Source organism: Centruroides sculpturatus, unplaced genomic scaffold (genome assembly GCF_000671375.1).
Source record: "Centruroides sculpturatus isolate CEXI.00-Female unplaced genomic scaffold, Cexi_2.0 scaffold49, whole genome shotgun sequence".
Classification (NCBI taxonomy): Eukaryota; Metazoa; Arthropoda; class Arachnida; order Scorpiones; family Buthidae; genus Centruroides; species Centruroides sculpturatus.
The window spans coordinates 1216782-1233265 of record NW_019384317.1 but is presented as its reverse complement, the minus strand read 5'-3'; the positions used below and the strand labels follow the sequence as shown (position 1 = coordinate 1233265).

At 30.4% G+C, this 16484-nt stretch overlaps 2 protein-coding genes across 2 annotated transcripts in view; both read right to left on the bottom strand.

The window, feature by feature from the left end:
- Positions 1–852, bottom strand: part of LOC111623708 — a 62307-nt gene extending 61455 nt beyond the window's left edge. Inside the window, exon 1 of the mRNA XM_023366396.1 lies at positions 614–852. The gene's annotated coding sequence lies outside the window, so the exon portion shown is untranslated. The remainder of the gene's footprint in view (positions 1–613) is intronic.
- A 4418-nt stretch (positions 853–5270) lies between these two features.
- LOC111623762 (UPF0454 protein C12orf49 homolog) lies at positions 5271–14687 on the bottom strand. The gene is made up of 5 exons (XM_023366463.1): positions 14551–14687; positions 8429–8582; positions 7377–7528; positions 6076–6189; positions 5271–5394 (listed from the first exon to the last, which is right to left on the bottom strand). The coding sequence occupies exons 1-5, from the start codon at positions 14647–14649 to the stop codon at positions 5386–5388; spliced, it is 528 nt and encodes a 175-aa protein (XP_023222231.1). The 5' UTR covers positions 14650–14687; the 3' UTR covers positions 5271–5385.
- Between the last annotated feature and the right edge of the window lie 1797 nt (positions 14688–16484).

The window sequence follows — 16484 nt, the reverse complement described above, 5'->3', positions numbered from 1 at the left end:
TTCACCAATGTTAAGCCTATAACAAATTTTTTAAAATAATAATCGTCGCTATTGTATCGTTAAAAATTATTTTAAAATTATTTTATTGCTCACGAAACAACCAACCACTCATAATTAGAAAATTAGGTGTCATTTAAATATTGGCCTCCCTTCAATGGTTGAGCCATTGATGCCAGCTAAAACACGCAAAAATTTAACAAAAATAATATTAAAGTAGCCAAGACGTAGCCAAATATTGTAGTGCCACATCACTAGCGGACATTTGAAATTTGCCGACTAGAACGGTCAGTTAACTGATGTGACGATTAATCGAGGGTCGGATAATCAATGCTCTACTGTATATACTATAATTTTATAAATACTTCTACTGATTTAACAACAGTATTGATAAAATTTAACATAATGCTATTATATTTATGCTTTGTAAATTATTATAACTTAACACAGTTGCCATTCTTTTTCTTAAAATACACTAATTTATACACTAAAATGTTTTTAATACAACTTAGTATGCTATAGTCATTAAGAATTTGTATGCTTTTATTAATAGCAGTAATATTTGCACATATCAATAAAATAAAAATTATATTTTCGCTGAGAAAAATCAACTTACTGGAAATGGATCCCCTGGTTGATTAGGAATATACTTTTTTGTAAACTGAGGACCAAGTAATTCTATCAAAACTTGCCTTCGAGAAATATCATTCAATTGGGGTTTAACTTTCCTTGCCAAATCTTCTTCTACAACACTTCTTAGCTGAAAAATAAACTTCTTACTTAAAAAATTAAAATTAATTAATTATTAAAATGAAAAATAAGTACAAGTAACATCCTCAATATATGAGGTTAATTGGTTCCACAAGTATACAACGTATATCAAAACTGCACATATCAAAGTTAACAATCAATGGGAAAATAAATTAATTCATGATCATTAAGAATTCATATGAAATCATAATTTTTGCATTTATATTCACTTAAAAAAGTAAAAACAAAACATAAAAATGACAACATCAAATAAAAAGAATATAGTTTATTAAAAAATTATTAATTAATTAAAAATTTTAGACAGAGTACAACGTAGTTGTATACAAAACAAAAACCTATTACAAAAAATAGTATTAAAGACTAATTACAGAGAATTTAGACTAACTAATTAAGCAGCCCAGAAAGAAACAGTAAAAATATTTTAAAAATTAAGCAAAATATTTATCAAGCATTCCTGCACAGTTGATGCCTCCTTTTATTCTTTGTAGTTTTCTATAAAAGCTAAAGAATTATAACAGGAATGTCTGCAAAAATTACACCTAAATGTGAAAATAAAAATTTAACTATCTAAATAAGTGCTCTACACTAGGAAATAACTATACAGTAGACTACCTATAATGCGGGTTCCTATAACAGAGCAAAAAAATTGCGACAATATTCGTATAAAGACACTAAAAGGGACATGTAAAACGCGGTAAAACGTCATCACCAACTCGTCATCGCGGACGAGCAGCCGAACTACTTTCCGCCATCCAGCGCCATGCTACGGAGAGTTTAAGCGAGTAAGTTGAGCTTACTATCGTCTGTACAGTATGTAAATTAGGTACTGTAAGTCTAATACAGCACTGTAATTTTATACATTTCTTGTGAAAGAAGCATTTCTTATTCAACAACCATAAAAATTATTTCTATTAATGATGTCTCCAAAGTTCAACGAAGTTTTCGCAGAAAAATAACATCAGAAATCGCGGCCACGGTTTGCTGCGCTGCTCTGCGACGAAAACAAGCTTAAGCAACAACGACGTTGAACGGTGCACACTCGGTAAGTAATCCTACAATTTTTTGTTTATAGCATAGTTTATACAGATTATTCCCAAAAAATTATATGTGTTTTGGAAATGTTAAGTNCAAGAGATTTATTTCTATATAAACATCATTACATTATTTAAATTACTAAAATAGTCACAGAAACTTATGTTTAATTAATTAGTTGACACAAAAATTATTGTTTCTATTTGATATGCACTATAGCAACTTATTGATTGTTGAAATAAACACATTACTACGAATATAAAGAAACACAAAAATTAAAAAGTATGTATTAAATACATTTGCATACCTTTGTACCCATATTAATTAATTTCTAAATTAATCACTTTTCAAATAATTATTATTTTAGGTTATCTAATACAAAATATTAAATAATTTTTTCTATAAAAAATCATTTTTGTGATTTTTGGATAAAAAATTATCCAAACAATAACTTAATCTATGATTAACCTGCAATTAAATAATTTTAATTTTAGGCATAATGATGATGATAATATTACAAGTACAAAAAAGAAAGTATTTAAAAATTATAATAGTTTAAATATTAAAATCATAATCATTATATCTTTATAAAGTAGAATTCACTTACTGTAATCACAGGTATTATTGTAGGTCATTTAACATCCACAGAATTAGTAATTATAACCATAACAAAATTAATTATAATGGTAATTTAATAAATCCTTCAAGTTATATATTTTTGAATTGCTTTAATATATCTTTTTGGTATCAGAGTCAATAAAATTAGAATAAAATTATCACTAAATATAGTCACTTTTACTTACCCCAATTACCATCATCAGTATTTGAAAAGTCTTAAAGTAATTACTGTACAATAAATGGATTCTATTGTATTAGAATTAAACAGAAAATCAATGTGCCCAATTTCCTTTTTTTACCTTTATCATCAGCAATTAAAATTTTTCCTTGTATTGAGTTACGACAAGTTGATCCTTTACCGGTTCCATTGTTAATAAAATCATACGGCGGATGCCAGTTAAAAGATGGTACCGGAAGACGAATGTCGGTAATGTCTGAACTTGAGTTGTCTGTCTACATTCAAATAAATCTTATATTAGCAAAATTCTAAAAACGAGAATTATATTATATTTTAAAACTCAATAGAAAAATTGATTAAAAGTAAATTAATTTAAATCAGATCTCAACAAAAATAAATTCCAAGTAATACATTTTTCAATGTTAAAAGTAAAACCATTATTTTAATATCAAATTTAAATTTCACAGCTGTTAAAACAACTATGTTTATTTTATTAATATTAGTTTATTGTGACTATAATCTATTAATAGAACTTATTATATAAATTTTACTAACAGATTATAGTCACAATAGATTAATATTAATACAATAATATTTAAAGGACTAGAAGCATTAATTAACTAACTATATTTGATGTAGGCCATTAGCAAAGCTTCTTCTGTGAGGCTTACAGAATTGTGATTGTGTTCGTTCTCAAAATCTGTTTGATAGACTTTGATTACACTTTGCCATTTTCCATTAATTGAATGTGGAATCCAAAAATGCAATAAAAAATAGGAATTGCCATTGACTGCTTTGTTCTTGGATCATCTCTCCATACCTGGCCAGTGCAAAGATTCTCACCCATGGCCTGCAGGTATGAGGATAGCCTCTCATGTGGCGACAAGTGCAAAGTTTACCTGTCCACGTCCATCAGTTACTGTACAAGAATCACCTCTTCTGTGCCTAACAGGTGCAGGGATAGCTTCTTTCCTTCTGTCTCCAATTCAATTCTATCACGATACGGCAATGTCACGCTATGTTTACTTACAAACTGCATACTCTCAATTAAGGTTCTAAATACTAATTGACTAGCTGTCACAATAAAATATATTTATTCAATAATATATTTGAGAATGTTGCTAGTCAATATTGTACAAAAATCCATTACATAATCAAGTATACATTTGTGTGAAAAGTTGAAATTGGCTTATTCAGTTTAATTGAAATATAAGAAAATAATATGAATATACGAAATACTGTATAAAATTCAGTAATAAAAAGTATACTCTTTGCATATTAAACTATTCAATATTTAATTAGATTTTTCAAAAATAATTTAGCATAATAATTTGAAAAGTTTAATTATCATTATACAATTCTTTTACAAATTAATATATTAAAATAACTGTTGCTAAATTCTTATTTTTAAATTTGACTTTTGATAAGAATTCTATTCTCTTATTTCTTTCTTGATTCATAAACCAAACAATTTGATACAATATTCTGTTCTGAATTTCAATTGCCTGGACTTGCAGTAACTAAATTAACTATGCAAGTATTTGTAACATTATTTATTCACACTGTAGCATATATGCATTTCAAATCATTGTATTTTAGTGATTCCTCTTCAGTATAACATGAGTATTTATGTAGAGGATGTGGCTATCCAGTGGTATCTGAATATCTCAACAATTAAACACTGGTAAAACTTGGAATGACACTATGGTTATGTTGTTATGTGCCTTATAGAGTAAACATTCATTGTTAAGGATATTCCAGCATAACACTATCAAGGTGAGTGACAAACTACCACTCAATAGTTTCATAATCACAATCGTTTAAGGTGTAAATCTGTCTAATAATACAATACTAGAGAAACGATAAGTTGTAAATGAATAAAATCTTGGTGGTTATCACATTCCAAGTTAATATCTATTGGTTCATGTGGCAGCACACTCAAAATAGTCACGAAGGAATTAACAGACTTGATTTTCGTACACTCTATAAAATCTGCATTGTTCAGCATTAGTCATTTTGGGCTTTACTAATTCCTTTTAAATTTTAAATTCTATGTTATCAGTTATTATTGCTAAATAATATTGTAGATCCTGTCATTCTGTACAAATCGACGCCAATTTCGATGTCCTATCTCTTCTCTATCCAAAGTTTCACTTCCCAATGTCACATCACATCATTGTTTTCAGTGTTTATGCACTTCTACCCCTCTCCAGCTGCATGGCCTACCAGTGGCTGACAGTTCTGTTCCCTGAACACTGGAAGTTCTGTCGTGGTTCGCACCTCACCAGGACAAGAGGGCCACATGGAGTTTTCCGGGTTTTCTCCATGTCCGTATAACACTGAATAGGGACCAGTTACGCATTAAAAGATCTCCCAGAAGGCATCCCCCTAGGTAGATCGCCCAAGTGTTGTGTTTCCGTAATTTAATAAACAAACAATACAGCTGCATACCTCATTACCCACCATTTTAAATATGGACATAAACCTTCTATCCAGCAAAATCTAAATCATGAAACTATAATTTATAGTTTACGAGATATAAGCTTGACAAATCTTGCCATTTGTTTGGTCGCTCCAGTTTTCATAGACCTCCCTATACTGAACCAAATTTAAAAACATGTTCAGATCAAAAAGGAGCATGAGTGACAGACGGATTCCCCGATATTTGCAGATTTCCTAACTTTCCATGACTTTTTCAGCTAAAAATCTTATTTCCTGACTTTCTGGGTCTGTATGGACTCTGTACTTAGAATGGCATTCAAGTCTAGTTCTTGCAAGTATATTACCAGTTATTCTATCTGAAAAAAATATGATTTAGATCTACATTAATTTTTTCATTGGAATGTTACCATAGTAATTATTTTATTATTAAGCAATTAAAAGTTCTCTCATTCATAGGTCCTCTGCTGGTTAAGTACCATTTGAAAATCTTGTGGCAATAAGCAATCTGATTAGTATAACAATAAACTAATCACTATGAATGTATTTCAATGACAAACTGATAAAAATATGAAATAATTTCTATTCAAAATCCACATGGCATAGTTGTTACAGTTTGTTTCATGAATCTTGATCAGGTGTAAAAATGCACAGTAGCAAAGACTAATATATTCCAGAGCCCCAACCAAGTACCACATATTGTCCTGCCAAAATGTGCAAAACAAGCTGTAATTTGCATGTTAGAAGGGAGATGATGCAAATTTTAAATATGCTATAGAAAGATAATATATTTGAATAAATTTTCATGTAATTATTATATTTTTTTACAGATGGAAATAAACCTACATGTAAACAATGCCTAATTCTAACCAGAAGGTTTTAGTATATTATTTAATAATCTTAGACATGACATTAATACAATTGGTAAAAAAAAAATCAAAGCTAGTGACTGAATTCAACTATAATGATACATTTTATTCAAATTTAAATCACTTATACTTTATATTTTTCTAATTTTTATTAATAATAATTTTACTAACCTGTGAAGATGTTCGGCATTTTGTAAGACATAATTCAAAATGATCGGTTATAGATGCAAATAATACATTGAATGCTTCGGATGCTTTTTCCAAAATCTTTTGTAATAATGCTTTCTACATAAATAAATAAAATTGTTTTTATAATATTACAAAAAAAGAGATATTTTCATGCTGCTTGTATGAAATTAATCATACAAGCAGCATGAAAATATCTCTTTTTTCATATAACGTTTTATTCAATNATTACCAGCATATCTCCATCCATTGCAAAACTATCCTGGAAAATTAGCAAATTAATTAAGATTTGTTTTTATTTGAATATTGCATTTATTGCATTATTATTGTGTGTACAAATATATATATATACACACACACAAATATATATATATATATGTGTGTGTGTGTGTTTGTGTGTTTGTTTGTTTATGGAATAATTTCTAACTTATTAACTCAAATAGCAGATATTCCCAAATATATGATTGGTCTTTGATATGACTGATAACATTGTCTTAATTTGAAAAAACATATAGCTAAACAATTATTTATTAAGACATCATCACAATGCTGGGCTGCAATTTTTAATCATATTTGTAATTTATTTAATTTAAAATATATGCTCTCCACCTTGAATTAGTAGTGGTTCACCCCATACATCATATTTTTCCTTTAACAATAGAGTCATGCTGGTCGTCTATCTAACACCTTCCGAGGGAAAATTTTTGAATTGAAATATGACTTCCAGTTTGCATTGGAAGTTCTTATATAGTTAATCGTCCTCCTGCCAAAGGTTTCTGTATCTAGTCTCGTCTTTCATCTATCTAATCTATTTAACTCTGTTCTTGAGATTAAAGAAAGACAGACGGACAGACATGACAGTGGAAATTTATATATCTACAATTTTTTTCAAACTGCAGCCTAAATAAAAAATCTGTCACATATTGAGATGCTATATGTTGTAAAACCATAAATTATATTTAGCTAACTAATTATATATACATACACACACATATTTCACAGACACTTTTTAAGAAGAATGATATTAAATACAAAATTATTATATTTTCTGAGAAAATAAAAATTAGAAATAGTGTATTTAAATTGCTTCAAGGGAAAAAAAAATAGTGTAAGTAATTAACATGAAATTAAACTTTTAAAAGTACAATGGCTCTCACAATTGTTTGCATTAACACACAAAAGTAATTACAAATTTTAAAATTTTTAATATTTTTTTTTAATTATAAAATATTTCACTTCAATAAATTAAATAATTAAAATGTTCAAAATTAATAAATTTCACTCACCTTTTCAGGTTGCAGACAACATGAGATGCAATGTTCGTAAACAGAACAACAACCGTTACTCTGACACGTTTTACACAAATATTTTTCTGCCGTCGAAGCCTTTGGATTACAACATCCATTGGACAGCACATGGTGTCTTTCGCATACATATCCTTTAAAAAAAAAATAGAATTTTATTTTAAAAACTATACAGTTTCTATGTTTTTCATTATTGTTCCTTGGTTGCTAAGACAAGAGATTTATTTCTATATAAACATCATTACATTATTTAAATTACTAAAATAGTCACAGAAACTTATGTTTAATTAATTAGTTGACACAAAAATTATTGTTTCTATTTGATATGCACTATAGCAACTTATTGATTGTTGAAATAAACACATTACTACGAATATAAAGAAACACAAAAATTAAAAAGTATGTATTAAATACATTTGCATACCTTTGTACCCATATTAATTAATTTCTAAATTAATCACTTTTCAAATAATTATTATTTTAGGTTATCTAATACAAAATATTAAATAATTTTTTCTATAAAAAATCATTTTTGTGATTTTTGGATAAAAAATTATCCAAACAATAACTTAATCTATGATTAACCTGCAATTAAATAATTTTAATTTTAGGCATAATGATGATGATAATATTACAAGTACAAAAAAGAAAGTATTTAAAAATTATAATAGTTTAAATATTAAAATCATAATCATTATATCTTTATAAAGTAGAATTCACTTACTGTAATCACAGGTATTATTGTAGGTCATTTAACATCCACAGAATTAGTAATTATAACCATAACAAAATTAATTATAATGGTAATTTAATAAATCCTTCAAGTTATATATTTTTGAATTGCTTTAATATATCTTTTTGGTATCAGAGTCAATAAAATTAGAATAAAATTATCACTAAATATAGTCACTTTTACTTACCCCAATTACCATCATCAGTATTTGAAAAGTCTTAAAGTAATTACTGTACAATAAATGGATTCTATTGTATTAGAATTAAACAGAAAATCAATGTGCCCAATTTCCTTTTTTTACCTTTATCATCAGCAATTAAAATTTTTCCTTGTATTGAGTTACGACAAGTTGATCCTTTACCGGTTCCATTGTTAATAAAATCATACGGCGGATGCCAGTTAAAAGATGGTACCGGAAGACGAATGTCGGTAATGTCTGAACTTGAGTTGTCTGTCTACATTCAAATAAATCTTATATTAGCAAAATTCTAAAAACGAGAATTATATTATATTTTAAAACTCAATAGAAAAATTGATTAAAAGTAAATTAATTTAAATCAGATCTCAACAAAAATAAATTCCAAGTAATACATTTTTCAATGTTAAAAGTAAAACCATTATTTTAATATCAAATTTAAATTTCACAGCTGTTAAAACAACTATGTTTATTTTATTAATATTAGTTTATTGTGACTATAATCTATTAATAGAACTTATTATATAAATTTTACTAACAGATTATAGTCACAATAGATTAATATTAATACAATAATATTTAAAGGACTAGAAGCATTAATTAACTAACTATATTTGATGTAGGCCATTAGCAAAGCTTCTTCTGTGAGGCTTACAGAATTGTGATTGTGTTCGTTCTCAAAATCTGTTTGATAGACTTTGATTACACTTTGCCATTTTCCATTAATTGAATGTGGAATCCAAAAATGCAATAAAAAATAGGAATTGCCATTGACTGCTTTGTTCTTGGATCATCTCTCCATACCTGGCCAGTGCAAAGATTCTCACCCATGGCCTGCAGGTATGAGGATAGCCTCTCATGTGGCGACAAGTGCAAAGTTTACCTGTCCACGTCCATCAGTTACTGTACAAGAATCACCTCTTCTGTGCCTAACAGGTGCAGGGATAGCTTCTTTCCTTCTGTCTCCAATTCAATTCTATCACGATACGGCAATGTCACGCTATGTTTACTTACAAACTGCATACTCTCAATTAAGGTTCTAAATACTAATTGACTAGCTGTCACAATAAAATATATTTATTCAATAATATATTTGAGAATGTTGCTAGTCAATATTGTACAAAAATCCATTACATAATCAAGTATACATTTGTGTGAAAAGTTGAAATTGGCTTATTCAGTTTAATTGAAATATAAGAAAATAATATGAATATACGAAATACTGTATAAAATTCAGTAATAAAAAGTATACTCTTTGCATATTAAACTATTCAATATTTAATTAGATTTTTCAAAAATAATTTTTGTTTCAATACAAAATTTTTTAATAACAAATTTATATTTTCTTAGACAAAAGATCTGTAAACATTATCAGACAGAGCTTATTTAAATTTTAAATATATTTGATTTTAGACTGAAGTAATCTTAATTATTAATATAATAATAAATGTGTTATATACTTTCATTGATAGAATTTTTTAAGATAACTTTTTGTACTGCATTATTGAATTTTTCTGCAATTATTAGCGAGGTCATGGCCGAAGTTTTAAGTGCAAAAGTGTATACGTCGTCCGGACGTTCAGTGCCGCTTTCCTGTAAGCCTAGAAGTTTTACAATGGTGTTTGGATAGTCAGTGGAATCATGCCCGACATTCCAAACACCATTGTCAAACTTTAGGCTTAACATCCGATGTACACGTTTTTGCGTTTAAAACTTCGGCCTCAACCTTGCCATTAACTTAAAGTTTGTTAATGATTGACAAGAAAAACATATATACGTGTATATGTGTCCAAAACATAAGGACAAAGATATCTGCTAGTAATGATAGCTATAAAAAGTATAACTGTAGATGAATGCAGACAAATATAGCAAGAACAGTATTAATTAACATCTAACACAAGGTAATACACAACTTGTAGGATTTTTAGAAATCAAAGCAATAGATGTAAGTATTTGGTGAAAAAGATACATATAGCAGTTGAACATGGGTTGAGAATAGATGGAAAGTGCTCACCAATACTCAAGCAGAGAGACCTGTTGGTATGGAATACATCCAAATTATGATATTGCAAGTGCTGCATCATAAGTTTTAAAACACGTGTGTAATTCTTTTGTAGAAATTATTTTACATAAGTTCTTTACATAACAGTTAAACTATTATAATGAGAGACTAATGAAAATAAATCGTTTAAAACAAATTATTTTTTATAAAAATATACTGCTATGATAAATTATTATATAAATCTATGAATAATAATGATAAAGCAGGCATAAGATTAGAAATCAGTAGAAAACAATTTTATTTTGTGCTTTTAAGAAAACAGCTACCTTAAGAATTTACAATATATAAATGGATTATCATCATTCTTTGGCTTTTAAAGTTTTCTTATTTATTTTGTAACATAGTCCAACAACTATATAGAGATCATCAAAACAAAAAATATAAACATAATAGGAAACAATCTAAACTATTTAGAGTATAATATATATATTGAATGTTTAAATTTCAAAAAATAAAATTCATAAATAACAATCAATTTGCTGACGATCACGCCAAAATATTATATTGTAAAAAAGGGAAGGCACAAGCGAATAAAAAACGCACACATAACGCCGACCTCAGTGCCTTCCCTTTTTTACAATCATAAATAACAATAATACTTTATGTATGTTGTTTGTTTTAATATTTTATAACTTCTTACCATAATGTCTCCTATTAGTTTATAAAGTATTTGCAGTTTGAGAATATTTCATCATTGATGCATTTTATGAAACAAAGTTTTTTTTATAAAAAAACACTTCAACAATTTTTAAATGATGTTAAATGGCTCGTATCATCATTTAAAATTTCAAAGTCAAAATTTTGTCTTGAATGTTTTGTTCCAGATAAAACTTTGTTGGATTTTATTAATAAAATCCCTTTACTGTTTTTGGAACTTTTTATAATTTTTAGGAAACAGAATAAATTCAGTATACTAAAATTTTGCTTCATTATAATACTAATCATTAATAAAGCTTTAGATATTAAAGTAAGAAGAAGAAGTTGAGACTACCAGAATATCTATTCACTTGTGTCAGTAAATATAGGTGGCGTATGAGTCGACAAAATGGCTGCCACCAAGGGTATAGCGTGTGTGGCAACATACAAGAGTTACATGTGTGTGTTGTCTTTTTAATATCTTTTCTCTCTAAAGTGAAAACGTTTTATCTGTATTTGTGTACGACATTAATCCTAGTTGATTTTGTAGTTGTTTAAGTCATGATTACACTTTGTGAGATTTTAGAATATGTGGGTGATCGAAAAAGATGTCTTATAAGGAGAGGAAATGCTAAAACATAACTTCATATCTATCCACCTCTTAGCAACAAATTCACTTCAGTTTTACCAACACCTAATTTTGCCGAGCTTAAAATTCTTTTATTTTTAGATGNAATAGGAAACAATCTAAACTATTTAGAGTATAATATATATATTGAATGTTTAAATTTCAAAAAATAAAATTCATAAATAACAATCAATTTGCTGACGATCACGCCAAAATATTATATTGTAAAAAAGGGAAGGCACAAGCGAATAAAAAACGCACACATAACGCCGACCTCAGTGCCTTCCCTTTTTTACAATCATAAATAACAATAATACTTTATGTATGTTGTTTGTTTTAATATTTTATAACTTCTTACCATAATGTCTCCTATTAGTTTATAAAGTATTTGCAGTTTGAGAATATTTCATCATTGATGCATTTTATGAAACAAAGTTTTTTTTATAAAAAAAATTTAATAAGGTAAGACATTTACTTTTTATTTATTTATTTAATATATACACTTTCAATTTACTTTAAAGATAAATTAAAAAAAAAACATTTTAAATATGTAAAATATTCAAAAACAGTACGTTCCATTTTGGAACATTTATAATATTAAACCTGACGATGGCCTATATTAGATAGGTTGAAAACGTTTGTAAAAATAAAAGAATTTTAAGCACAGCAAAATTAGATGTTAGTGAAGTTTCCCACTTTTGTCAGTGAAGTTTCCCACTTTTTTCGCAGTAATTTATTTTTTCGGGATGTTCGCATATGTACCGAGTTTGATGAACCTTTAGACTTACATCCAAATTCACATCAATACATATTATTTACCATTGTAGGTTGAACACTTTCTAATTCTAACAGACCACAGACTTTGTACCCATAGCAGCCGCCATTATGTAGTTCGCGCAAATACTGCTAGATGTCAGATACATCGTTGGCACAAGCAAATCAGATAATCAAATTAAAAATTTAATTGCAAGGAATAGACTGTGCATATCACTACCATGCTATGCAATTTATAAAACTTACTTAAAAATTACTAGTCAATTACACAAAATTCTATTATATTAATTTCACAATGAAAATCCAAAAATGAATATACTTTGTAATAAATGTAACTTTTATTATTATTATTATTAAATATAATAATTACATTTGAAAAAATTATAGCAGAAAGAAATAGAGTTGCCTGGGGTAATTATAAATTCACCCATCACCATACAGTACAGCTTGAAAATCTGGTATAGATTCTTTAAAAGTACAGGGGTGCTTTATTGGGCTACAATTTTCAAAAATTGCAGACCTATAAATTCCCATTGGCATCCGTCTGTCTGTCTTCCTTAATCTTGAAAATAAAGTTAGATAGATAAAAGTTTGTTTGTTAGTTGGCAATGCAACTTGGGCAATCTGCCTAAGGGGATGCCTTCTGGGAGGTCTTTTTTTTTTTAAGGGAAATTGGCATCTAAGCATTACAGACATGGAGAAAACCCAGAAAACTCCACGTGGTCAGCCCGTCCAAGCGAGACGCAAACCCACGAACTCCCAGTGTTCGGGGTACGAAAACCGCTTGGTCACTGGCAGGCCTAGATAGATAAAAGTTGAGACCAGATACGGAAAGCTTAGGAACAAAAGGCTCCGATTCACTATATACAAACTCGGTTTGGACCACAAGTCACATTATTTAAATTCTAAATTTTTCTCCCAAACAGAGTAAGATAGACAACTGACAAGACTCGATTGTTAACAAGAAAAATATGACGTACAGGGGCAAGACACTACTAAAATTAAGAGCATTGTAATAAAAAAATTGCAGTATGACGTCTCAATAAATAATCGCTCGTTTATACAGGTCTTCATTATGGTCCTACACATGTATTTAAAATTTTATTTTGTTTATTAAAAATAGGGTGTGTATTTATTTCAAGGATTAGGACGTATCATCTACAAATGCAAGTGCCGTGTCATATTTTTGTATTAATTATTAAATGAATCACATCTGCAATGGTGCCCAGTTTAAAACTATGAATAAATTGCAAAAGGAACCGACAAGGCGCAATTGCAAATGCGAACGATATCGTCGGGACCTTAACCGAGCCACAGAACATTCCCTCGGAAGCAAAAAAGCCAAATAAACCATTTGCAAGATATAGCCTTCCAAAATTGACTTTTTCGAGGAGGCAACCGGGAGTCACGCCGTGCGTATCGTGTTTAACTATTCGGCGCGGGCGACTATTCCGGCTTCGAGTAGCTCGCTCGACCGTCGGCGAAGTACTCAACGTTACATAGTTTTAGAGGGCACGGAGGCAAGGTTCAAGGATAGCGAGTACCGAAGTGCACGACCCCGCGCGGAGCGTCGATCGTGCACGGAGAATAGCAGTACTACCAGTTCTAGATAAAAATTGTTTTTGGTCAGTAGAAGTTAATGCATTTATTATTTATATTAAAGGCACTAGTCACCACGCTCAACATATAACGTGTTTGCAAACACAACGTCCGCAAGCAAGACGGGGAACTTTGGGGCTCCACATTTGGAAACGAATATCTTGCAAACGGTCACGTGTCGGATTTTTCTTTATACTTAACCAATAAATATCGTTAAAATGTCCGAACACCGTGCGGGACTGTCTGACGTGTTAAACACGCGAGAGACAGCAGAGCTTGCAGCACGACTAAATGCCCGGAAGTGGGGATTTCGGGAGCCGTATCTCATCAAAGGTCACATATAAAGGTACGATTCCTTTGACTTTTTCGCTCCTAAGGGCGTGGTCTACGTCTCTGTTAATCTAAGGTCCCAACAATGTCATTCACACCCGCAAACCGTACGGTTTGGTAGAAGTTACGCTAAGATCATTAAACAATTCCACTAAATCATATCATTTATATATTAACAAGTTATTAAAAAATCGATACCTGTCTCATAAAGCTTACAATACAATAACAGCATAACAATAAAAATAAAATTAATAAAAATAATTTTCGTTTAAAAAGTCTGCTTAAACGTTTTAACATTTTTGCATCTCGTCAACAAATTGATAAATACTACAGCGCCACCACGTTTCACAAAGTACACGTAGACAATATTCAATTTATTTTATTACCAATTTATTATTTAATTATTTATTTAATGCATTTTTTATAATATTTATAATAAATTTATTTATAAAATATTTCTTTATAACTACGGATTTGACTTTGAATTGACCTTGAACAAAGCGGGTCTTTGACCACTTTTTTTAAAACTCCTTTCGCCCTGTGGGCACTAAGAGGACCGCTTTCTTTTAGCACGCCATCGTGGGTTCGGCCAGGCCCTCAATAAAGCGACCGGGTGACGAGGGACGGGGGTCGACATATTCGGTCCATCACGTCCGGATTCGATCCCGGTTGTCCCAGAGCAGTAGGCTGACTTCACTACAGTTACAATTTTAATCATATTAGTAGTTTATTTAGGCTATACGCATTTCCACAAGTGGCCGAGTGAATAAAACCACCGAACACTGGTTTCGTGGGTGCGCGTCTCGAAAGTGGGACGGACACGTGGAGTTTTCCGGATTTTCTTCACGTTAGTAACACCTAAATAGGAACACTTTTCTTATCGAAAGTCCTCCCTGGAGGTATTCCCCGAGGCAGATCGCCCGTTTGCGGCGTTACGGTAAACAAATACTGTACAGGGCGATTCAAAAGTCACAGAAATTTTAAAAAGTTAATAACTCGCAAACTATTTACAGTAAGATGATGCGATTTTCACAGAAATGCTTAGAAAGAAGAGGGATTTTTTTAGGTATAATAAAAATTTTACTACCAAAATAGTTACATTTCTTGCCGTAGATGGCGCTTGACATAATTTGTGAACTTGTTACTAGAGCCTACACTAAGAACATTTTATTTTTTTATTATATACGATGTATTTCCTTTTCACGCGACGATTTGGGTCAACCGCTTCGCTTTCCTACGCGAGAGTGTAGTCTAGACGGAAAAGCCTTCGTTATCGAAACAACAGATGCGGCGATAAGGCAATTTGCAATTCATTCGAGTGATACGCGACTGACTCACACATTCGTGGTTAGCACTATGGACTCTGAATCCAGCGGTCCGAGTTCAAATCTCGGTGGGCCTTCCTTTTTCGCCCTCGTCGTCGTTGATGCAATTCAAGGTGACAACGACAGAATTCCGAAACTGTTTTTGCTTTAAATTTACAACAGAAACTCTGCTTTCGAAATAATATATTAAAAACACTTAGAAACTTTCGATTCTAACGAAAATAACATATTAAACTACAGTAAGACCCCGCTACACGCTGCCTCGATTAACGTCGATTCGATATAACGCGGTCTGCTCGAAGCCGTAAACAAAGCTCAAAATTTACGCCGATTCAAATTATCGCGACATTTCATCGATTCGTATATAGGCCTAATACGATTACTCCCGAACAAGAACCAATCGGCAAGAAGTGGCAATTCGTCGTAGCGCCGTATTTTCCTTAAATCTATGTTTGTTTAGTGCAATTTTGGAAAAAATATAACATCGTGGATGCCGTAGGCAATATCGACTCGGCATGGCAAGAATTAACCGATAAATGCGCGAACGCAGTGTGGAAGAAGTTATGGCCGAAGGTAGCCAAGAATTCTCAACCAGAAGAGCCTATCGCTGTATCGTTAGGTTGACCAAATTGTCAACCTAATCGATACGGCGAAGTGGGAGACGAGCGGGATATCGAGGAGTTACCGCGGGTTTCTGGTAAGAGCCTTACCAACGACCACCTTCGAGAACAGGAAAAAACCCAAAGAACTCGCTACAGATTTCCTTAGTAAAAGTTTGATAACGATAACCGAAATCGTCGATCGAAT